This window comes from Zeus faber (assembly GCF_960531495.2).
Source record: "Zeus faber genome assembly, chromosome: 1".
In the NCBI taxonomy this organism is placed as follows: domain Eukaryota; kingdom Metazoa; phylum Chordata; class Actinopteri; order Zeiformes; family Zeidae; genus Zeus; species Zeus faber.
The window spans coordinates 16,776,498-16,801,506 of NC_137193.1; the positions used below are offsets into that span (position 1 = coordinate 16,776,498).

At 43.9% G+C, this 25,009-nt stretch overlaps 1 protein-coding gene across 1 annotated transcript in view; it reads left to right on the forward strand.

The window, feature by feature from the left end:
* The window catches only part of col24a1 (collagen type XXIV alpha 1 chain), a gene marked incomplete at its 5' end in the record, with an annotated part of 106,599 nt that overhangs the window by 31,966 nt on the left and 49,624 nt on the right, over window positions 1–25,009 (forward strand). The window contains 12 exons of the mRNA XM_080010460.1: window positions 3,854–3,898; window positions 4,581–4,634; window positions 5,369–5,413; window positions 7,700–7,753; window positions 8,454–8,498; window positions 9,612–9,665; window positions 11,314–11,358; window positions 19,608–19,661; window positions 19,846–19,890; window positions 20,223–20,276; window positions 21,422–21,475; window positions 22,515–22,568. Of these exons, the coding sequence (XP_079866586.1) occupies window positions 3,854–3,898; window positions 4,581–4,634; window positions 5,369–5,413; window positions 7,700–7,753; window positions 8,454–8,498; window positions 9,612–9,665; window positions 11,314–11,358; window positions 19,608–19,661; window positions 19,846–19,890; window positions 20,223–20,276; window positions 21,422–21,475; window positions 22,515–22,568 (603 nt within the window). The remainder of the gene's footprint in view (window positions 1–3,853; window positions 3,899–4,580; window positions 4,635–5,368; window positions 5,414–7,699; window positions 7,754–8,453; window positions 8,499–9,611; window positions 9,666–11,313; window positions 11,359–19,607; window positions 19,662–19,845; window positions 19,891–20,222; window positions 20,277–21,421; window positions 21,476–22,514; window positions 22,569–25,009) is intronic.

A 25,009-nucleotide genomic window follows, 5' to 3' on the forward strand; every position in this document is an offset into this window, starting at 1 on the left:
ATGAAGACACTTAATTATAAGGACATGACATTATGAGGACACTAAATTATGAGGACACGAAATGATTTACACACCACATTATGAGGACACTACATTACACTACACTACACCACACTTCATTATGTGGCTACCACATTATGAAGACAACATATGAGTACACTAAATTATGAGCACACTACAGATGAAGACATCCCATTCTGTGCACACCACATTGTGAGGATACCACATTATGAGCACACAACATTATGAGGACACTAAATAATTTACACACCACATTATGAGGACACCACATTATGAGCACACCACATTATGAGGACACCACATTACAAGGACACTACTGTACATTATGTGGACACCACATTATGAGGACAACAAATTATGAGTTCACTTCATTATGAGGACACTACATTATGAGGACACTACATTATGAGCACACTACATTATAAAGGGCACTACATTATGAAGACACTACATTATGAAGACACTACATTATGAGCACACTACATTATAAAGGGCACTACATTATGAAGACACTACATTATGAGCACACTACTTTATTTACACACCACATTATGAGGACACTACATTATGAGCACACCACATTATGAGGACACCACATTACGAGGACACTACTGTACATTATGTGGACACCACATTATGAGGACAAAACATTATGAGTACACTACATTATGAGGACACAATATTATGAGGACACTACATTATGAGGACACCACATTATGAGCACACTACATTATGAGCACACTACATTATGAGCACACTACATTATGAGCACACTACATTATGAGGACACAATATTATGAGGACACTACATTATGAGGACACCACATTATGAGCACACTACATTATAAGCACACTACATTATGAGGATAGTACTTTATTTACACACCACAATATGAGGACACTACATTATGAGCACACCACATTATGAGGACACCATATTACGAGGACACTACATCATCAGCACACTACATTATGAGGACACCACATTATGAGGACACTACATTATGAGGACAAAAATGTTGAAATTTATATGATCCCAATGCCCTCTTAATGCTGGTGGGTATTCAGGCGTGTCCTTTTAAACCATATACTGTATGCACGCACACACATAGGGTAACAGACCAATTGAAATCGTACTCTTAAATACTTTCAGACACTTCGCTTTAGGAAGCCTTTCACTTGTCTTGCTCTTGTTGGCAGCTTATTTTGATTTTGGGCTGACCACCGGCATTAGCAAACCTGGGTTGTTCACGGCTATTTCGGAAGCGAGGTTGCCGAAATAGCCGTAAATGATCAGGGTTTGCCAGTGTGGGAGCTCCCGGACTGGACACACTGCACGCACATAGCTGGCCTTCAGGCCGCCTCCCTGTGTTTGCGGGAGCTGAACCTAATCCACCTGGTGCGTGAACCGTGCCCCCTCGCAGTATTTTCAGAGGAAACCACTAACTCTTACCCCCCGAGTGGGCTCTTTTTTTATCGAGTGTGAATGTTCGCATGTCACAACCTTAGAAGTGCTCAGAGGAGTCAATCCTCCTGAAAAATAAAGACATAAAGTAGGGCTTCTTGGCTTTGACTCTGATGTTTTTAGAGTTGTCAACATCTGTTGTTGATAAGAAAAGTGTCCAAACAATCAGCCCTCTCCTTTTTTTTTTTACAAAGAGGCTGTTTGATCTGCATTCAGGAAGAAATAAAAGGACTGCGGCCAACCAATTTAAAAGGGTTATCGAACTGATTATACACCAACACTACAACATTAAAACCATCACTAATAACCATCACTAATAAATATTGTGTAGCTCCCCCTCGTGCTGCAAAAACAGCTGACACCAAAACGTTAACAGCAGATATTTTAAGTCCTGTAAGTTGCGAGGAGGGGCCCCCATTGGAACACCAAGCCAACAACTGGCTTGTTGTTCCAGCACATCTCACAGATGCTCGATCGGACCGGACCTTAACCCCAACCATCCACATGATGTAGAAGAAAACATGACTCATCAGACCAGGCCACATACTTCCATCGCTCCGTGTTCCAGTTCTGATGCTCACATGCCCATTGTAGGCGCTTTCGAGGGTGGACAGGGGTCAACATGCACACTCTGACCGGTCTGCAGCTACGTAGCCCCATACGCAGCAAGCTGTGATGCACTGTGTGTTCTGACACCTTTCTATCATATCCAGCATGAAGTTTTTCAGCAATTTGTGCTACAGTAGCTCTTCTGTGGGAGGACGGACTAGACTTACACCAGACGGACTAGACGTGGCTCCCCACGTGCATTAATAAGCCTTGGGCGCCCTTGACCCTGTCACCAGTAGTCCTTCCCTGGACCACTTTAGGTAGGTACTAACCACTGCATACCGGGAAGACCACACAAGACCTGTCGTTTTGGAGATGCTCTGGTCCAGTCGTCTAGTCATCATAATTTGACCCTTGTCAAAGTCGCTCAGATCCTTACACTTGCCCATTTTTCCTGCTTCCAACACATCAACTTCAAGAAGTGACTGTTCACTTGCTGCCTAATACTGTACTGTATACCCCACCCCTTGACAGGGGCCGAGATGATCAGTGTTATTTACTTCTCCTATCAGTGATTTTAATGTTGTGGCTGATCAGTGTATATCAATTGTGTTTATTGTCAAGACAACATATGTTTTCATTGAAAATACACACATCATGTATATATATTTCAGGATTTTGTTTTTGGTCTGTGCAGTTTGTATCAAACTATAGGGCCAGGATCCAAAAGGGGTCACGGCCCGTCCACTGTTACTGTATGTCCTCTTACACGAGTAGTGTAGCGATGTGTTTTTAATGGGCGACCTGGATTGCATAGTATCCTGTTGGCTACCTTCTGCTTGAGGAATTATAGCGCGAGAGAGAGAGAGAGAGAGAGAGAGAAAGAGAGATATGGATAGAGAGGGGAAAAAAGACAGACACTGCTTTGTGTGGGAGCCATGAGAGCACCTTTTTGTGTGGGGGCTGCCCGTTATAAAACCAAACCAACCTCTGCCCATTTTCTACCCTCCCTCTGTTTCTGTTATGTTTATATATATATATATATATATATATATATATATAAATATATATACATACACACTGTATACTGTATATACATTTACATATATATATATGTTTATATGATTTTGAGTATATTTTCCTGCATATATATTACAATAAAAATGATCAAACTTTTTGTAGAAATACCTTCTTTTCAGGGGCCGTAAAAAGGAGTCATGGAAGAAAAAGCTCTAAACTTTTTCATATCAGAATGTTTTTTATTCACACGTGAGTTAGAATTCGTAGCCGGCACAGCACAGTGCGCCGGGCCCGGGTGAGGTGGGCAAGGTCAAGGATCAATCATCTGGACCCTTGACTCTTTCTCAGGAGACCGCACCAGGCTGTAAATTCAGGAAGGAAGCCGCAGAATGTTCCTAGATTCCTTAGAGCGCTCAGGTGTCCGGCTGCCTGATGAGCGCAACACTAAAAATATATATGTGTGTGTGTGTGTGTGTGTGTGTGTGTGTGTGTGTGTGTGTGTGTGTGTGTGTGTGTGTGTGTGTGTGTGTGTGTGTGTCTGTGTGTGTGTATGTGTGTACAAAGTTTATTTCCTCCTCCACCCCCCCTCCTTAATTCTTAATTCCAGTTCCATTTTTTTCATTACATTGTCAGGTTTTATGGTCGCTAATTCGCAATTTGTCTCTTTGTGCGAACCACATTTGTTTTAACCACATATAGTTACGTTAACGTTCAACGTTTTCTTCAATTTTCCATCAACTGATGTGTGTTTGTTGTGAGAACAATATTTAACACATTTACTTTGTCCCCTTTTTTTAGGGTCCTAAGGGATATCCAGGTCCACCGGGATCGCCAGGGGAACAAGTAAGTGGTTTGTGTGTGTGCGTGTGTGTGTGCGTGTGTGTGTTTGTGTGTGTGTCTGTGTGCGTGTGTGTGTGTCTGTGTGTGAGTCTGTGAGTCTGTGTGTCCGTGTGTGTGTGTGTTTATGTATTATTCTTTATTTTGTGTCGTGAAATACTCTCATTTTATGTTGCCAATCTGCTATTAGGGGTCATTTGCTGTTACAGGTGACAAGTGACAAGTAACTTGAGCCCTTACATTTTACCCTGAGATCAAAAAGCATTTTGCCATTTGGAACCAAAAGTAGCATGTTGCTTGATGTGAATAAAATGTTTTGTTTGTGTTTTCACTGTAACAATGCCCAATTCATTATTTTTTCTATTTGAAATTCACTTTATTTTGAGCCATTTCTTGCTTTTGTTTAAATTGCTGTTCTCTGTGCTAAAAGTGAAACGTGTAGGTTCAACAGTGAGCTGAGCGGGTGGGATGGAGGGATGGAGGGATGGAGGGATGAAGGAGTAACAGCTACCAATGAGGCGTTGGGGGAGGGGGGAGGGGTGAACAGTGCTTGTTCTATTCCTTAGTTGGCAGCGCTGGCCGAGGTCTGTGTTTCTCCTCTTGTGCCTTATCCATCCATCTAATGTCGCTCTCCTCCCTGCCTCCTCCCCCATCACTCCCTCACTCTCTCTCTTATTCTTCACCGCAGGGCGTGCCAGGACCTCCAGGCGAGACGGGGGCGGCAGGTTACCCTGGCAGGCAGGTGCAGTGAAAAAATACGCTTTAGATTCCTCCATCCATCCATCCTCTTGAGCTCTTTACCGCTGTGATAGGAATGGGCAGCAACATGTATACAGTACATCCCTCTGTCTTCCCATGCACTTTATACTTTGAATGAGAGCAACAATGATTTGGATATCTGAGCGTTATTTTGGGTTAAGTTTACCACCCTGAACCACAGTTCCAACAGTACCTTTCACGGCCTATATTTCCAGATTCCAGGAATTTTGGAAATAACATTCTGTGATGTGGGCCTATTGGGCACAGGTTTGTCGTGAATCAGGCTCATCTATGGTCCAAAACATGTGAGACTTTCTGTGTTAAGAAATGTTAATAGTTGCTGTACGTCCATCATTGTCAATGTAATGCATAAATAAATTAATAAATGAATTAATGAATGAACCCAACAAAGAAATGAACTAATGGATAAATGAATGTGTGCTCTTTTCTTTCATTTTCATGATTTGCATTTTCAAACCACATGCATTCCAACAATGTGGACCAGAATATATAAAGTTGCTCCTAAAACCGTGAACCGGCATGTGTCTAATTGTATTTTCCGGGCAGTCAAGGCTACTCTTCTCTCTTACGGGCTCAGGCTAAAACACGCTTTCTGTGACCAATCTGTCTATGTTTGCACCCCCCCCGACTACCAGGGTCATGAGTGCCAGTGACAATACCCTCCTCCTCAACCAGATACGTGCTTCTTTGTTGCAGGGCTTGGCGGGGCCAGAAGGTAACCCAGGACCTAAAGGTGTCCGCGTGAGTACAACCCACTCCTTCCAATCCGTCCGTAAATCCCTCATGGCTCTTTCTGAGCAGAGCTGGGGTGAATGCTTAATTTCCTGAAAGGATTAGAACGGTGTCAGAGCCGAAGCCCCGCTCAGGCAAGGGGCTGGGACTGGAGCCTGAATAAACGGTTTGGTTGGTTGGATGGGCGGGTGGGGGACACGGAGGCGTCTTGTTCGGGGATCTGGAGCAGGTCGCCTTTCTCCCTTCACTGTGTTCCCTTCCTCAGAGGGCAGGAACGCCCCAGAATACAGGAGAACGGGATGAGGATAAGGTACGGGCAGAGAAAGGGAGAGAGAGTGTAGGGGTGGTGTCGGGGGTACAGGAAGAGAAGCCAGTGGAAAAATAGAGGGTTAGCGAGAGTGTGGCCGACAGTCAAGACAGTTGAGTGAGTGAGTAGTTAAGTGCTGTTGTGAAGTGAAGTGAATGGTGGACCAACTCAGGTGAACAACCGCAGTAGAAGCAAGGCGTTAGGTAGTGGGGTAGATGTTCCCACAAAGACACTTTTTTTTAAGTGGGAGCCCCTCTCGGTGGGTGGCCTACAGAAGGGGATTACATAGTAGTTGCAAATAAAATTCATGGTGTTTGTTTGAATTTGTTTGGAATACCAGATCGACTGCGTTTACAACACGCTGACATCACATATACAGTGGTGTCTTTTCAGTTGTCCATCACAGGAACGTGTCCTAAATTCACCTCACGATACTCATGACACTCGTCGAACCACGAAGAAGTAGTTCAAAGGCTCGGTCGCTATTGCACTTTCGGCACCGAGCCCCGGTAAATGCGGTGTCAGGTGAAATAACGTTATTATCTCTTCTTCTTTCTTATTCCTTCGGCTGCTCCCGTAAGGGGTCGCCGCAGCAGATCATCTGCTTCTAATACCAACGTTATTATAATACAGTCATTTTCAGTCTCACTAGAAGCCGGGTTATTTTTAAGTAAAACCATAGAGCTTAAAACTGAGCATGGCTCAATGTTTGGATGACCTGCTTGCCACTGAAACATTCTCATTTCACGGAGCTGTTTAACAAGGAGAGCACGAGAAAGAGTGAGGAAGGTAGGGAGAGGGTAAGAGCAGGGTGGATAGAAAAGAAGAGAAGGAAGAATGACTTTATTGACACCCCGCGGGGGTTATCATTTGACCCATCCTAGCAAGGAGCAGTGGGCATCCACAGCACGGCGCCATGACCAACTCCAGTTCTAGAGTCAATGCCTAGGTCAAGGGCATCATCAAGAGTGTCTAACCCTAACGTAAAACTGTGGTTGTTGCTGAGCAGCTCACTTCATGATAAAAATGCGTTGGCGCCATTAAGTGTGAATTGGACTATTTTTGACCTATGTCAAAATAAGCATTCATAGAGCATAATGTAAACCAGGGGTACCCAAACTTTTTTTTGATAAAAGGTCCTCAAAGTCAGAGGTCCAGAACAAGGTCCAGAACAAGGTCCAGAACAATTACAGCTGAATGCAACGACATCAAAGACCATAACTTCTCTATAACTCTATGCGACTATAGAGTAGTGACAGTGCAGTGCGATGGCTTTAATCAATGGAAGTCATGGTGCTCTTTGGCACGTGCAACCAGTGCCTTGAACCTGGGAACAAAACCCTCCAGAGGCACTTTAATTGAGATCGTCAGCACGCTCCAATGGCAATGGATGCATTTCTCGGGACGCGTGCAAAACACCTGGCGAGAACTCTACTATTACTGTGCAGCATCCAGTACATTCAGACACACGAAGGTATCATTTCCCTACATTTGACTAACGTTAATCTGATCTGGGCTGAGACTGATTTGTGTTTCTCTCCGGATTCGGACCTGGTTCCAGGGTTTGAGAAGCGTGGATTTAGGCTATCCAGCTGCATAACACAAAGACTTTCAGTTCTTTTGCTCTTTGATGGGCTTAAGACCCACGCACCTGCAGGTACTGTATCTGAGCACAGTTGTAATGGTAACTTACACTATTCTGAGGAGTTCTAACAGGACTGTTTAGAAAATGTTTTTCAAGTCATATTCAAACAAACATTTTTTTCCACTAACAACTCGTTCCTGTTGGCATAAACAGCACGACCACAGAAGTAAGAAAGTTAAACATTTGTCATGTTATTTTTTCTTAGAAAAATCCAATTCCATATAAATAATCTGATTATTGAGTCGGTGCCATCATGACAGCTGAACCCTGTAAAAACAGTTTAGTCGCATAAAGTGCTGCAAAATGTGGTTTATGTGAATGCTTTTTTTTTTTTTTTTTGCAGGGTTTTATCGGGCCTCCTGGAGTAGCTGGTCCACCAGGACTCGAGGGCGAGAGAGTGAGTGTTAGATATATTTGGTTATTTTAATTTATTCTCACTTGAATTACTGTTTGAGCACTTGATTTTCTACATTATTTTCCAGATTATTTTCATTCATCAAAATTATTTCTCACTCTTTTGTCTTTTACTGATCACACCCATTTCTTTTGGTTCAAGTGGATGCTCAGTCGTATCAAACTGATGCTATGTGTATTTGAGCATAATCAGCAGGCTGCAGCTGGATTTAGTACCTTGTAAATTGTGTAAGTGATCTTGTCACATTCTGAGTCACTAACAAGTTGCAGCCATTTGTTGGAACATCTTTCCTGCTTTTCGGCAAGAGCAAAATCTGCTTTTCAGCAATAACTGAAGTGCTTCATTTATGGCATCGAAAGCCATCAAGCTTCACAAGCAATTAGACACGTTGGGGGAAATGACAATGAATGCCTGAATGACAATCCGGACCTCTTTCCCCGTACTTGTGAGGGAATCCAAGGCTTTATTGCCCGGCAAGAGATCTGGCTTGTTCCTTGCGGACTGGACTTTTGCCCGAGAAACCATTCATGTTCTGCTGATTGGGGCCAGTTTAAGCCTGGCTCTTCCTGTACTATCATAACTTCCTTTTTTTTTGTCAACTTGCGTTGCATTTCAATGATGGCATGAAGTAATGATCAATGAGCTCATATCAGTATGTTTAAACTCCTCAATTATTTTCTAGGGTAGCCCTGGTCCTGTTGGCAAGCCCGGTCCCAAAGGAAGACAGGTAACAACCGGCTCAATACATTGAAATCGGAGACAATCCCTTGAGTTCGAAAGAGATAGAATGGCCTTCTTCATCTGTCAATGAATGAAGAGAAAACCAGAATTTACAAAAAGGCGGTTCAGGGATGGGGAGCGGGAGTGTGTGTGTGTGTGTGTGTGTGTGTTGGGGGGTACAGAGTTCTTTGTCTACTTTATCTCATCTGGTGCACATCAGTTGAGCTCAGTACTCTGGGAGATGCAGAGGGAAGGGAAAGGCTGTTCACAGATTGTTATGCAACCCATACGCATGTGTATTAGGTCGTCTTAAAAAAAAGGAATACTGTACACACAGCACGGCCCCAGGGACAGTAAACAGAGCTTTGTCATATGCTGCATGTGCTGCAAATGCGATGAAGAGACAGCGCAGAATTTGAAAGAAAAACAGATAGAAGATTGCAAAGGCAGTTTCTGATCAAGGCAGTTGGACTATGAGTGGTGGGCCTTCCGAAAGCGGCAAAAAAAAAGTTACGATTTTCAAAACAAGCATTGGCATTGTTGGGTTCAATGTGCCGACCGGACCGGCTGCCCGTCGTCTGTTTTTCAACAGAGATGGATTAACGAAGCCCTTTTGCTATGGAACACTGACGGCTGCCTGGCTTGCATGAATGCAGTCGAAGCCCAAAGCCTGGTGGGAATATGATCACAAGCTTCAGCAATACTCTGTAAGGTTACAGTAGGCCTCTTCTCGCTCTTTTGTCTTAGCGGATAATCACAACGAGACCAGTTAGGGGCTATCGTCTTTTTTTCTCTTGGCTCTCCAGACTGGCCAATAATCGAGAGACAACTTGACACTATTACTAGTGCTAGTATTACTGCTAGTACTATATGTACTGTAAGAATGCAGTGAATAAAGAAATAGCAAAGCAGGAACCTGAGTCATTATGATTTGGAACGTTTATATTCGCAGGTGACATACAATTGAACGTTAGAGCTGATCCAGTGTTAACTTGGGGATGGGTCGGGAGAAGATGTACACGTGACATCTCTCGTATTTCATACATCAGCTGTTGCACTGTATTCTAACCTTTTGCCTGGAAGTGTAAAGTACTTTTCTCTTTCTTTCATGTGGCCTCAGGGTATAGTGGGTGACGCAGGGGAGAGGGGTCCTCCTGGTCCTGATGGTAATGAGGTAGGCCCCGTTTACATTCATTTCCACTCCCTTTCTATTGATGCCTTTTCTATCGATCTCATGCCCACATGCCCTATCGCATTCCTCCTCCCTTCCTGCTTCCCCTGCTGCTACTTTACAGACTTTGCTTCTTCTTTCTCCCTCTCCCTCACTGCCCCAGCTTAATTGTGTTATATGACATAGCACAGCAACAGTTAAGGACGTAGTATTGGCCATTTGTCATCAATTTTGGGATGCAGATATCATTTATTTGTGTAGTCTTTCACCCTTTTTTGAGGTCTTTCTCAGTCATTTTTCTCTCTCTCTTCTCCATTTCAATCAGAGCCTAACAAGGCGCCTGCAACGGTTTAAAGTAATTGCTGTACGGAATACGTAATCTAGCTTTAGAGATTACTAGGATGAATTTGGACAGTGTTAAATCAGTCTGGCATTGAGGGAATGTCTTTATTGGGCAGAAAGAGTATGCTACGAATTATATGAGTCATGGTGTAGGTTGCTGGTCTCCCTGTTTGATCCATTGTGGCAAATAGCAACACTGCATGTGAACCAGTCGGCTTCAAAGAGAACAGTGATTAATAGTAAAACAAGGTCTGTGACTGGTTAATACAGTCAACACACCAATAAACATTCTAATTACGTTTGAACTGTTTGGATAATTGTAGGTCATTGTATAGCTATATACAAATGGTACTTTGGCTATCGGAAGGGCGACAGATAACATAACAATGTACACTCACTGACCCCCTTATTCATGCAATTATCTAATCAGCCAATCCTGTGGCAGCAGTGCAATGCATATGCAGATACAGGTCAGCAGCTTTAGTTAATCTTCACATCAACAATCAGAATGGGGAAAAAATGTGATCTCAGTGTTTTTGACTGTGGCATGATTGTTGGTGCCAGACGGGCTGGTGTGAGTGTTTCTGTAACTGCTGATCTCTTGGGGTTTTCGGGCACAACAGTCTCTAGAGTTTACTCAGAAAAGTGCGAAAAACAAAAAAACATCCAGTGAGAGAGGTCAACGCAGAATGGCCAGACTGGTTTGAGCTGACAGAAAAGCTACGTTAACTCAGATAACCACTCTGTACAATTGTGGTGAGCACAAAAACATCTCAGAATGCACAACACGTCGAACCTTGAGGCGGATGGGCTACAACAGCAGGAGACCACGTCGGGTTCGACGTCTGTCAGCCAAGAACAGAACTCTGAGGTTGTAGTGGGCACAGGCTCACCGAAACAGTTGAAGACTGGAAAAACTTGGTCTGATGAATATCGATTTTTCTGCTGAGGCACACGGATGGTAAGGTCAGAATTTGGCGCCCACAGCATGAATCCATGGACCCAGCCTTGTGTCAACAGTCCAGGCTGGTGGTGGTGATGGTGTGGGGATTTTTTTCTTGGCACACTGTGGGCCTGTTAATACCAATCAATTATTGCTTGAATGCCAAAAGTAGGAGAACAAAGGGGGGACTCCTTATTTTTCAATTGGAGCGAATAAATAGAAAGTGTGGAGAAATTTTTTTAATTAAATTAATTAAATTTAATTTAGGCCGCTTAATTCCCTGGGCAGTCTTTGGCGTAGGGACGAGGGATGTTGTATTTTATGATTCATGTCCTGTACTGAAGCTGTTCCTGTGATGTTTGGCAGGGGCCTGTTGGTGGGGCTGGTATTGGTGGCTTCCCCGGTCTGAGGGTAAGTATCAATGTTTTAAGGTCATTATTAGATGTTGTCTTTTCACGCCAGTTTCACCCATTAGTGATGTTTAATAGTCTTATGGCTTTGTTTCTATGCTCTGCAGACGCATCAAATTATTTCCACTGAATACTCTTTCCAGATCGGTGTTTTGTCTGTTTCTCTCTCTTTTACTTCTGTCGTCCTACCTTTGTTTATTGCTCTAGCAGGTTGCCTGTTTGTACCTCTCCCTGCCTGCCATCCTGTCCCTTTTTTTTCTGCTCCTCTTTCTCCATCTGTTGGTTAGATTAGGATGCTGAATGATAGATAGGTTCCTCCTCTCCCTCGCTGATAAATGGGGATTTCAATACTGCCTGTTGTTTATTGGACGCACTCGGTGCAGGGGCTTGAGCCAGAGTCATTTGTTTTTGATGGCAGCGGTGCGTATTCCTCACCGCGTTAGCGAGCATTTCCACCGAATCCCAGAGTTTCACTCAGGTGACTGCCAAGGCTAGATTACCAATATTTCATGCACATAAAAGACTTGGCCGCCTGTCAAGCTCTAGCAATCTTCAGGGACACAGAAACAGAAGATAAATGGAACAGGGGAAAAAAAAATCCACAACTGTTCTGGCCTTGTGTCATGGATCCCAAAGACTGGAAGGTAGCGACTCAGCAAACTCCTCATCCCTTATGATGGTGATTCATGTGACCAACTGGATATATAACTCAAACTTGTACTTTTGATTATACTTACGATTTGGCTACTGAATAAGTGGCTAATGCCAGTAAGTAGCCATAGCCAAAATCAACAGACAAAGATTAAAGCTTAAAGATTAAAGAACACCAACATTCTAGCTGGTGCCAGGAAGGTAGTAAATGTTTGGTCTCAGTTGCAGAAACAGTTGATCTTTACACGTGCGTGAAAATTTGCTCCCTTTACATGCCTTTCAAAGGCTCCCCGGTTCATGTAGACACATGTAAGACTACTGTTTGTGTCAAAAAAGATTTAGGTGTCTGTAATTATGGCAGCGTTCCTACTCCATCATATTTCAGGCAACAATGTACAAGGACAGCCGTCCTGGTGGCCATTGGGGTTTATTGGGTCAGCCCAGCAACGCTCAGTGGAATGCTTCATCTTTTCCCGACACGGAAGCTATGAACTAGCATCTGCGTCTCGAATCTGCCAACGCCATCCCCATCATTTTGTGGTTTTCGAAGGGAAACCCGCATTAGGTCCAACATCCTCGTTTTTGCATGCATATTTGGTTTGGCGTTGGCTCCGTCGATAGTAGAGTCATGAGACCACATTGCCGATTGTTGCTGACCAGGGATGGGGATTAAAATCACTGATATGTCTTTTGTTTTATGGCAAGTCTACCAGTCCAGGTAATTATTTATCCCCAGAATGATGTCCCCAGCAATTGAAGGAATTTCCAAAGTCATGCAGGAAAGGGGTCATTTGATTCTGCTAGTTTCATAAGACCTTGTTTTATTGATCTTTTTCAATATTTGAGCAACTTTTTAGGTAACTGGTTAATCATTTCAATCCCACAGTTCAAGCTTTTTTGTGACTCTGGCAAGAGTTGATCGGTCTACTTTCTCCTGCTGAAGTCGGTAATGACTCACAAAATCAAGCAGGCCTCACTGGGTATACTGTATACAAGAAACACTAAAAACGGTTGTTCTTAATGAATCCGTTGCATGTATATTTCCCGTTGCTTGCCTGTGGTCTGTTCCAGAAGGAGAGCCGGGGCGACCTCCAGGGCTCATTTCTAAGTCAGATTGCTGTCTCCTGACCGGACATTGCAAATCACTCCATATGCTCTTGGGCAGGACAGGATGAGGCACAGACCGACAGCAGATGTATATACATGCGTGCGTCAATGGCATGCTACACACACACACACACACTCACACGCACGCACACACAAGCTCCCATGCACACACATTGAACTGGGGTTCAAAAGACCGATGAGCCATTCTGATTAATTGATCTTTTCTTTGACTGGAAACTTAGGTTTTATTAAATAGATGTTACTGTGTTGACTATTTATCTGAAGTTACTGTATCAGTCCGACGTGGAAATATGTTTCTTCCGCCAGCACATGATGTAGAGGGCCCGTAGGAAACAAAAATCAAGATTGGAACAGGTTTATCCAGTCTTTCATTTATTTTAAATACACTAGGTTTATACAGAACGACCGGTAATTACCTTCACAGATGTCAGGTCTCTTGAAGAAGGCTGTAGAATACACACCGATCCACCACAACATTAAAACCACTGACAGGTGAAGTGAATAAGATTGATCATCTCGTTCCAATGGCACCTGTCAAGGGATATGCTGTCATAGGATATATTAGGCAGCAAGTGAACAGTCAGTTCTTGAAGTTGATGTTTTCGAAACAGGAAAAATGGACAACTCTAAGGATCTGAGCCACTTTGACAAGGGCCAAAGATGGCTAGACGACTGGGTCAGAGCATCTCCAAAACGGCAGGTCTTGTGGGGTGTTCCCGGTACAGTATGCAGTGGTTAGTACCTACCAAAGGTGGTCCAAGGAAGGACAACCAGTGAACAGGCCACAGGCTCAATGGCACTCATAAATAAGAAGAGCTACTGAAGCACAAATTGCTGAAATAGTTAATGCTGCTATGATAGAAAGGTGTCAGAGCACACAGTGCATCACAGCTTGCTGCGTATGGGGCTGCGTAGCTGCAGACCGGTCAGAGTGTCCATGCTGATCCCTGACCACCACTGAAAGCCCCTCCAATGGGCACATGCGTGTCAGAAATGGACTGGGAGCAATGGAAGAAGGTGGCCTGGTCTGATGAATGACGTTTTCTTCTACATCATGTGGATGGCCGGGGTTAGGGTCTGATCTGTTCGAGAATCTGTGGGATGTGCTGGAACAACAAGCCTGGTCCATGGGGGCCCCACCTCACAACTGACAGGACTTAAAGGATCTGCTGCTAACGTCTTGATGCCATATACCTCAGGACACCTTCAGAGGTCTTGTGGAGTCCATGGCTGGTTGGGTCAGAGCTGTTTTGGCGGCAAGACGGAGAGCTACAAAATATCAGTGGTTAATAGTGGTGGTTTTAATGTTGTAGCTGATGTTCTCTACATCAAAACTGTTGAAGGAAATTTACATTTTTGCAGTGGTTTTTCAAACTATGGGATGGTACCTACTGGTGGGTTACAGTGTAGAGCCAGACGACTCATGGCTGCATTACCAGGTTTTCTCATAAGCAGGGAAGAAATGGTGCCTGGTGGGTTGCACAATTCCAATTATACCCACAGTGAAATACGAATGGAGTGCAGAGGTACTGATTTCTTATGATTACCAAATATACTTGGCGGGCCACGGGCCAAAAGGTAGCACTATGTTTGGCTCCTTGCATAAAAAAGGTTTGGGCACCTCATAGCAGTCACTCATAGCAGCAACTGTTGAACTGTTGTCCAACATTAAATTCACTTGGGTGACAAAAACAACAATATATTATACATACAGAGGAGGAATGGGCAAGTAAAATAAGGACAATGTAAAATAAAATATTCATTAGCATAGTAGCAATTCCAAGCTGCGACGGCTTTTCCTCCGCTGCTTCATTTTTATCGCTGCCAAAGGTCGACAAGTTTTCTCTGAAGGTAAGCTTGGCTTTCACGAGATGCAGAAGAAAAAGGACAGCGTGCTTTGTCTCTTCTGTTCCGAAATAAAGTGTTAGACGGAGCAAAAAAAGTCCCGTGATATGAGCGCTGGAGCGCTGGAGCGCTGGAGCGCTGGAGCACTGGAGACGGTTTCGGTCACGCTCAATTGAAATCACATGTCCCGGTCAGCGTCCCAGCCACTCCCCCCGTCGCTCCGCACGGGGAGCCACGTTTATCTCAAGCTAAACGTATCGCTAAGACGCGCAACCAATCAAACTTCCCTTTTCTTTATTTCTCCCTTTCCCCTCGCTCCCCACCCCCCTTTTGTCTCTCTGAACAACAGCTTGTGTCTGGTGTACATTCTTGGGACAGAACTATGGAAACTTCAGCTCTGCGTTTGGACCAGGGTTGTCAAACTCATTTTCGGTGGCGGGGGCTGGATTGGAGTAAATACCAGTTGGTGTGCATCGTGCATGACCAGCGCAGCCTCCGCAGAGGTTTTTTGGGCTAATCAAGTTACGCCACATCACTTACATCACCGCTATACCATACTGCTATGCAGTATATGATTACCAGAGAGAGAGGTACTCTTGTGACTGTAATTGAGTAGTTTTTTCGTGTGCTTGTGCTAATTTTAGTATAATTCAAACTCAGTCATTTTACTTTTACTTAAGTATGGTTTAAATGAAATAAAGTGGTTAGCTAGATTTGTACATCCATCCTTCACTGAGTGAATTATTTATCTTTGCTTTAAAATGATCAACGGATATTGCGAGCTAGAGAAAAATACAGACTTGGACCAGACGCCAATCGAATGCATCGCGTCAAAAACAGGTCCAACCAGATCGAAACGCCATGCCTTGTGCCCAGAGTTTCCGTTACAACAAATTGGTGCCGGTGTCACCCGTTTACGTCTCCTGGGGGATTTCAATGTCCCGGACGAATGGGAGAAATTCCATTATCTGTGTTTATTGAGCTTAAAAACAATTTATAGGCAGGCTATATAAAGAATGACATCATCAAGGCATGTAGATTTATAATATTTTTTATTGAATATTCAAAATAAAATAAGTCCTGTCAGCGAAGCTATTTTAAAAATAAATAAATATTGGAGTAGTGATCAGTTGTTTATAGACCCAAACATGATAAATAGTCCAAGAGGGGGGTTGGTGGTGGTTCAATATAACCAAAAACTGTCATTCTACAGGTCGTCCACAGGACAGAGTTGTTGCAGCAGTTCTTGATGATTTAAGAATGAATAAAGAGTTGCATTGCAGGTTGAGAACTTGAACTCCCCTTGCAGACTAACTCTGGTCTAGAAAAAAAAAAAAAAAAAATAATAATAATATTATTATGGATATTACAACTCGAGATAAAATAATTTTTGTTTGTGAACAATAAGTTACAAGTGCAGCTGCTTTAATTTAGATTTCACTTAAATACAATTTTGATAAAATGAAAAGAAAATTGAAAAAAAATATATATATACAGTATATATATATATTGCAGATCGGTCTAAATAAATAATCAAGTTTGTGGTCTGTCTTTGTCGGGACGTCTCGTCAACATATTTTACACAGTGGATATTTTCCATCTGCTTGGGTCGGTATCCCAAAAAAAAGCCAAACTATGGATGTACGTGTCCCTGTTGTCAACGATACATCATCTTTCTGCTTCATACGTCATCTGTCTCCGCTCCGTGTGTACTGTGTTTACAAGCGCAACCTGCCCTCCAGGGAGGCTGTGGGGCTTATTTCTGCATCGCCAAACGTGATTGGTTAGAGGTGAAAGGTCAGATTTCGATCGTCCAAAAGTGGCTTTGCCACCTGCCGAACGTGGAAATGAACAGATCCGTGGAATTATTTTTATCAAAATGATGATGATAGAAAAAAATATGCCGATAATAATCATTATCATTTTATCGCCCAGCACTAATTCAAATTGGGCTGAGAGGGAATTATTGGTAGTAACTAAGTAACTTTTACTTTGAGTACTTTTTAGGTGAGCTACTTTTTACTTTTACTTGTGTCATTTTTTACACAAGCACTTTTACTTTTACTTGAGTACAATTTCAGTCAACAACCAGTACTTCTACTTGAGTAGGATATTCCACTCCTCTTTACACCTCCGATTATTACACGGCTCAGTGGAACACTCGATTGATTGGTCAACTGTGATCTGTTATCTCTGAATAATGACCACCTAATAATGACTGTTGTCACAGGCAACCACTTCTAACACCAGCTGGTGGCGACATGTTGTGATGCTGCATGGAATGGAAGATATGTCCCATTAATAACGGTCCTGATCACCCTGTGCGGCTGGCCGTACATTCATATGTCAACATACAACTTGCTGCTAGAGCTATCAATACATGTTATTGCTAAACGCACTGTTACAAACTCCAGGAAACATCAGCTCCAGCTGACGGTGATGGATTTTCCTTAAACGTGAAACATGCTGACCAGTGCGAGTGGTGTTTATCTACCCTAGATATGAGTCATTTTGTAAAAAAAAGACTGGATCTGGCCCGTGGACCGCATGCTTCACACCCCTGGTTCCTGGCCAAGACATGCACCTGGCCTTGACTGGTCCCTCCAGAGTGTTTAATACAAAGTCATATGGACTTGTATGTGCTTATATTTCACAAGCAAAGAAACCCAGCTATGGTTTTGGGCAGGTCTCCAGGTAAGCCACCCCACATGAAGACACGGATCAGCCGTTCACGGTAGCTGCAATGTTTTGAAGCAACATAAATTTGAGCAGCTTCCCAGGGCTTCCCTCCTCCGTACACCCGCACATCACGGCTGAGTCTCTATCCGCTTTGATTACATTTGGCTCACAGGTAAATGACATGTTTTCTCCCGTGTCAGAAGGGTTAGGGTAAGTGAAAAAAAAAAACCCCGCTGAAAGCACACACACATACCTTCTGCTCGCCACCAGCAAAATGGTCTTCTGAAGGCAGTTCTGATGCAGGAAATTCAGTGATTTTGCTCGGGGTCTCTTTATTCACGGCCCGCTGCCAACGAGAGCTTTTCAGTAATCTTACCCCGGGACAAAATGCTTATTCGATCTTTATGTAAAGAATTTTTTCCAACCAAGTGCAGGGTGCTCTTGGAACAAGGCACCGTAGGTCTTTCCAAGAAGCTAAGTACACAATCAAGTTTATATATATCCGCCACGGTAAGTTTCCGATTCTCGTTGCGAATCACTAATTTATTTTTATGAACTATAGACACAATGTTAAAGTGAAGGGTTAAATACTCCAAATGAGCAGCGACGAAGCGGCAAGTTTTCCTTTCCGGAATGCACTTGATGTCCGTGCCAGCGTGTGACTCAACAGAACGTGGGCCAAACAGACGTATTCTTCGCAGCATGGATGTCAAACGATGAAGGGGTGAAGGCTAAATGAGCCGTTACAAAAGGTTTTATTCACCGCCTTTTTTTTTTTTTAAGAGAAATATTCCTGTCATTTTTTTGGAAACGTCCAAACATTCAATTGCACCCTTTCCCTAGATCTGCCGCGCGTCACGTGTGAAGCGCATGACAGTGTAGGATTGGAGTTTTTATGTTGCCGCTCCAGCGTCTCTGTTCGAACCAGATCTGCTGGATTCGGTATGGTTTTCATCAAGTCCTTAATCACTGCTTTTCCCGTGGAGCTCTCTGTAGAGTAATCTCCAACCAGCTGGCCGTCAGAGGCCATCTTTGCCGTGGCTGACGGGGCCAGATCATCTGGACCTGACCTTGGGTCCTCCAGAATGGGCCGTTTCTCCACTTATTACCACCTTTCAGCTTGTTTTTTTTTTTTTCGTTTTTTTCCGGATTTGTCACCAACCTGCCCTAGTGCAAAGATGAGCAGGTGGAAGGAAAATGGGCTCAACAGGGTCCAGATGGACTTGGATCGCTCTTATGACATGATGTAAAAGCTGTGTTTTCTCCCCTGCTGGTTTCTCTCGTCTTTCTTCCCCGTCCTTGTATTAGCCGGGCTTGAAGAAGACATGCATGATTTCAGTTGGAAAGAGTACTGATGTGACACAGTCCGGTCCAGCTGCTATTGCCGCATCTCACTGTGTTCACAAAATAGCGCGTTGTAGAAGAATCGTAATCCCGCGTGCCCGAGATCAAATCCGTTGCACAGCACCACTCCCCTGTCCAAAACACGGGTGCATTTGTGTGAAAGTGTGTCTGTATGTTGGTTTGTTAGCATGTGCACGTTTGATCACATATTCTCACTCATTTTCCATGGCCTCAATTCAACCTTTGTCCTCACACCCTCACACGCAAAACGCCTACACACACACGCACACGCGTGCGCACGCACGCAACACACACGCACACACACACACACACACACACACACACACACACTTCAATCCAAGGTGATGTTCTGCGCAGCCAGCGGTTAGGGCAGCTAGGTACAGACCCTTTTGCAAAACCACTGAATACTATGTGTCAGCAAACGTTGGCGTGAAGTGGTTCCATGGAGGAATGCAAGTAGATACCGATCATGTCACAATAACGCTGCTTCCCGGGAGAGATGGGTGGATTGGAAACAGTTGCCTATCTGTGTGTGTGTCTCGGCTGAGGTCTATATATCTCATTGGATGTGTCTCTTAACAGGGAGACCCGGGGCCTGAGGGACTGCGAGGGCTTCCGGGCTTGGTGGGACCTCAGGTAGGCTCTTCATCCAAAAGACATCCGCTAACCGCAAGCCCCGGAATTGCCCCAACCTGTCGTTTCGGTGGTTGGTCTGCCTGGTTCTCCATGTGACTGAGGACACTCCGCTGCTCTAATCTCGTCTCTTTCAAACGTTCTCTCTCTTTGTCCCTCTCTCCCGCTTACCCTCCCTCCCTGTCAGGGCCCGACCGGGCGAGGCGGCCTGCCTGGATTGAAAGGTGATAAGGTGATCCAAATATTTCTATTATCGCAGCGTACTGTACTGTATGTGTGTAGTATGTTGCTATATTAGGGTTGACTAGAAATCTTTGCTCCGCCTTCGGTCCCATTTACATTTCACGATAATCACATTATGATCGGGGTTTCGTGACCAAAGTCTGGAGGCGGAGGCGGATGACGTTAATGATAAACACACTTTGCTTTGTCTGTCTATGCATTTGTCACCTATTATGTCACTTTTTCACTTATCATGTGTGGAAGAACTCCTGTACAGTATGTGTCTGTCACCCAGCTGGATTAGTGTTGGGTTATATCTCCATGTGGTACTGTGAAACACAGGGTGAAGTGGGACCCAGGGGCGAACCGGGTGAGATGGGGTACCAAGGGGACAAGGTACGTTTGCTGTCACGTTGAGGTAGCCTTCTCAAGAAAAGAATAGACATGCATGTTTGCATGAAACAAAACAAAAAACGCTTTCTAAATTGTTTCAAATAGACAGGAATTTGCATACAATGGCACGCCGACATATTATTCCCCCTGTTAGTGTTCAAACCAGCAGCATGTAAATGTAAATTTTTTTCTCATGAAGAAATGCACATTCCTGACAGTCCAAGTAAAACAAGTCAACAAGAACAACAGTACATCAAGGATTTAATAGACAGCCAGAAACTCATTAGACAGTAAAAGCACAACAAGTAAAATCAATCAGAAAATCAAGCTCATAAGATTCCCCAATTATATTCCCATCCAAATGTAGGGGAAATTTGTTAGAAATGTCAGAATAGATAGAACATGAATTTGGTGCATTTCCATCAGTTGGGTAGGGGAAAATTAAATGTCGACATGAATGTGTATGTTGCAATGTTTAATATCAATAGAAAGCTCCTCTCCAATAATTGCACACGGTATTATCATGTATGCTATGATATGATAGGTTCTACTATGATAAGGGCATGAGCTGGAAAAATGAAACACAATTAAACTGTTAATCGCAAATAGTTGTCTGACAATTAATCGTCAGCTACAATTTCATGGAAGCCGCGCGTTTGATTCCTCTCAATTGGCTTCTTTCACCATAACTCAGGGAAACATCAATATGGCATGGTGGCCCAGTGGTAAGCACTGTCACCTTTACAGCAAGAAGGTTCCGTGTTTGAACTCAACAGGGGCCTTTCTGTGTGGAGTCCGCTTGTTCTCCCCATGTTAACGTGGGTTTCCTCGGTGTCCTCCGGATTCCGGTTTCCCCCCACCCCGAAAGACACATGTCTGCAGGGTTAGACTCTCCTGCCGATGCCCCTGACCAAGGCATCGGTCACGATCTGGAGCTGGTCCACGGGTGCCGTTATAATTGGGCAGTATCACAGGGCAGCCCACTGCTCCTAGATAGGTCAGCTACTAGGATGGGTAAATTCAGAGAACGGATTTCCGCAAAAGGGACTTATAAATTATACATACATATGCAGTACCCCTAGCAGCCACAGGCTACGGACTCTCTTTAGCAACATTACACAGTGTTTAACATCTGCATTGTATGTCAGGGTGCTGCTGGCTTGCCTGGTCCTGCTGGTCCACGAGGGAAACCAGGCCCATTGGTAGGTCTGTGCACGTTCATGACAGTGTTCACCTGAAGCTTTCAGTGTGTGTGTGTGTGTGTGTGTGCGTGTGTGTGTGTGCGTGTCTGTGTACAGAATGTCCGTCTGTTTGCATAGTCAGTCGTGAGTGCATCTGTGTTGTTGACTTTTATATGACTTTTGTTGGCAAAACATGGTGAACACGTGTGCCACAATACTGCCTGTAAACTATTTCAGCTCGCCTGTAAACTCAACCTCATTTAGGGCACATTCAGAGCGCATCAGGATTGTTTTCCACTTTTTCCAAGTCCCGAGCCCCGTAGAAGGACAGGTTGCAATCAAAACTTTTAAATATCCCCCAAGCAGCAATTTGTTTGGTATTCAGCAAAAACAAACTCGGATCAAGAAGAAACATGAAGAAAGGTTTTCAAGAAATTCCATTCTAATGGCTCAACGTGGATTATCGGGGGTTTTATCAGTGGGCGATGCTTCGTTTGTTAGGCATGACATGAGGCTTTGTCAGAAGGTCTTAAGCCTGGCGTATTCACAGCTTGAAGACAAACTCAGGCAGCTGGCACTGCCAAGTCCACACACTATGGAGATTAAACTTGGCATCACACAAAGTCAATGCAATCATTTATCTGGATTATGCCGTATATGCTATTTACTGTTGTGTATGAGCCAAAAATAATAAAAACACAGATTGATTATAAACGAAACAGCATGGAGGATAAGTGAAAGAGAGAGCAAAGTTGAGAAGAGAGGAACTCGCAGGGGTGGGGGGTGAGAGGAATTGTTTGACATTTTAAAGATACTTATGTTTATCCAAGGCACTCACAAGGAATATAATGGAATACAACCCCTGAGGAGACTGTTTCAATCCAACATGTAGGTCGCCGGTAGTTTGCTTTCATTCATTGAATGCCTTGGATCAACATTGGTTCCTTTGAGTCTGGGATACCCTTTTCCAAAGAGCACACTTGTTTCACACCCAATAAGTGCTCATTTGCTGCTTGTATTTTTCTGTTGTTTGACACTCGTTTGTCCTTTCGTTGAACAGGGTAAAATTGGCGAGATTGGACCGCAAGGACCACATGGGCCCCCGGGACCAGAGGTGAGAGAATTACAGTTTTAATACATCATCTGTGCCAAGCAAAAGCTATATATCAAGGTGTGGCGGTTCCGCCTGCCACCGGCCGCCCGAGTGGTGTTTTCAGGACCCTCTGACACAGAGACACAGACAGCGATGTTGCAAAACACCAGTTTATTGGAGAGAGTGGCAAGATGTAATAAGCTGGGAGCAGATGGACACATGACAGAGGCTCTGTGTGAGTGTGTGTATGTGTGTGTGTGTGTGGGTATGAGTGATTTACCTGTTGCTCGTTGCTTGCTATGACGCGCAACAGACCTACAGCCACCCTGATCCCAGGCCCAAATACCTAGACCCAAGACAGGTGTGGCTGCTTCCAACGTTGGAGTTGACGCATAAATAGACAGGAATATCCCTGTATCTAAGATAATTTCATATCCGATTTAGAATCCAAAAGCAAAATCAGAAGTCATTTGACTTTGAATGAAATGCTTTAAGCGTGGGGACTGCTTTGTGGGGACTGCTCTGTAGGGACTGCTCTGTGGGGACGCTTCGATCGCAGGGAGCAAATAGGAGCAGCGGGAGCCCCCACGCTCCCCGCCGGGCTCCGAGCCTCTCCAGCACTGTCCCAAGCCATGTCTTCCAGCCGGAGGAGCGACCCCGCTCCCCACGGCCGGAGGACCGGCAATTGGGCACTCCTGGTGTGCGGGTGCGGGCATGGATACTCCATGCTACTCCCACTGTTTTTTCCCAATCACACCAAAATCGTGACATGGCCCCTTTTTCTGGCGTGTTTGAGACATCGAACAGGACACACAAGAAAAAAAAGGCATACTCGTCCACTTTTGGCAATGGGAATGGTGTCAATTGCAGGTACAATGGTGTCAATCGGGTATTTTTAGCGGGTTTACCCACGTTCACAAAACCCAGGTATACCCTACGGTGTATGAGGCTCTCTCTGTCTCTCTCCCTCTCTCTCTCTCTCTCCCTCTCTCTCACACACACACACACACACACACACACACACACACACACACACACACACACACACAGATAAACACACACACACACACACACACACACACACACACACACATACAAGCACACACACACACTGCTCTCACTGCAAACATAAAGACCATCCCCATGTATGTGAACTGAAGGTAGGCTGCTGTTTTCAAAAAGCTTACCAATGCCTCAGAGACATAACATGAGGCAGATCCTACGTTCTGGGAATCGACTGTCACCATTTACTCACTCAGAAGCAAATGTCAGTAAATGAACATGAGCAGAAGATTCTCAGTCAATGCTCTTATCTTAGATAGTGATAATGACGGTGAAAGAGGAGGAAGTGTCTATAGCTGAGGACAATGTTGAACATTATTCGGAATACAATGAATCATCCCCTGATGAAGAAGAAAAAAATACACAGGTTGAAAGAGGATGCTGACGGAATGGAAACATAGAATGGCCACAAATGGTCCCTACAAGTCAGGCAAGACTGTCAGTTGAAAACATCATCAGAATGGTCCCAGGGCCGACCAGATTTGCAGTTACATGGGTTCATGACGTCGAATCTGCCTTTATAGATTGTGTGTATATACTATGCTTTATACATTCATTAAAATGGGCTGTCTTGTTATTAAAATAAGTCAATAATTCATATGACTGTTTTGATGTGATGGCAGCTTGTCACATTTTGTTATTTTGCCAAATCTGCCCCTCATCAAATTCAAGACAAACATTACATGTATCAGATACTAAAAACATGCCACCAAATGAAATTAAAAATGAAAATTTGTAAAGAAAAACAAGTGTTGTAATATCAAGGGAAACCTGCCATGTGGACAAAAAAAAAAAAGTTTTTTGATCATGTTTGTAATGCTATTCAGTGACATGATCATTTAATTTAAAATCATTTAAAATAATTACTTTTTGAGGAGGTTACGTATGCAAATCTTACAATTTTGAGGTGCCTTTTCATAGCACCGCCCATTTCTGGCCAAAACAGTAAACATTGAAACATAATACAATGTTTAAGGCTAAAGACAGAACTGATGTTGAGAAAAGTTTGGGTCTTAAATCAAATGGAACCAAAATCAGTCATGAAACCTCCAGTATGTAGCAGTCCCACATCAGCACTTTTAGCTTTGACGCATACAATAATACCCAGGATCTGATGTTTAATCCCTGATGCTGATAATTAGGGGGCGACACTCAGTTTAGCCAAATAACTTGACTCACTTGTCCCGACACTTAAGGAGATTACCTCCGGCAGTGCCTTCATAAATCTCCATAAACCAGCTCCAAATGTCTTTAAAGTACTTCACTGACGCTATGAAGTTGCCAGCTTCTTTCGCCAGTGCTTCATTAAATTAGGCCCACTACACCTCCGGAAGACTAAACAGTGAGTTCTGCCATCCCAGAACCAGCCCGCTTCATCCACCACTCTCAGCGTACCACTA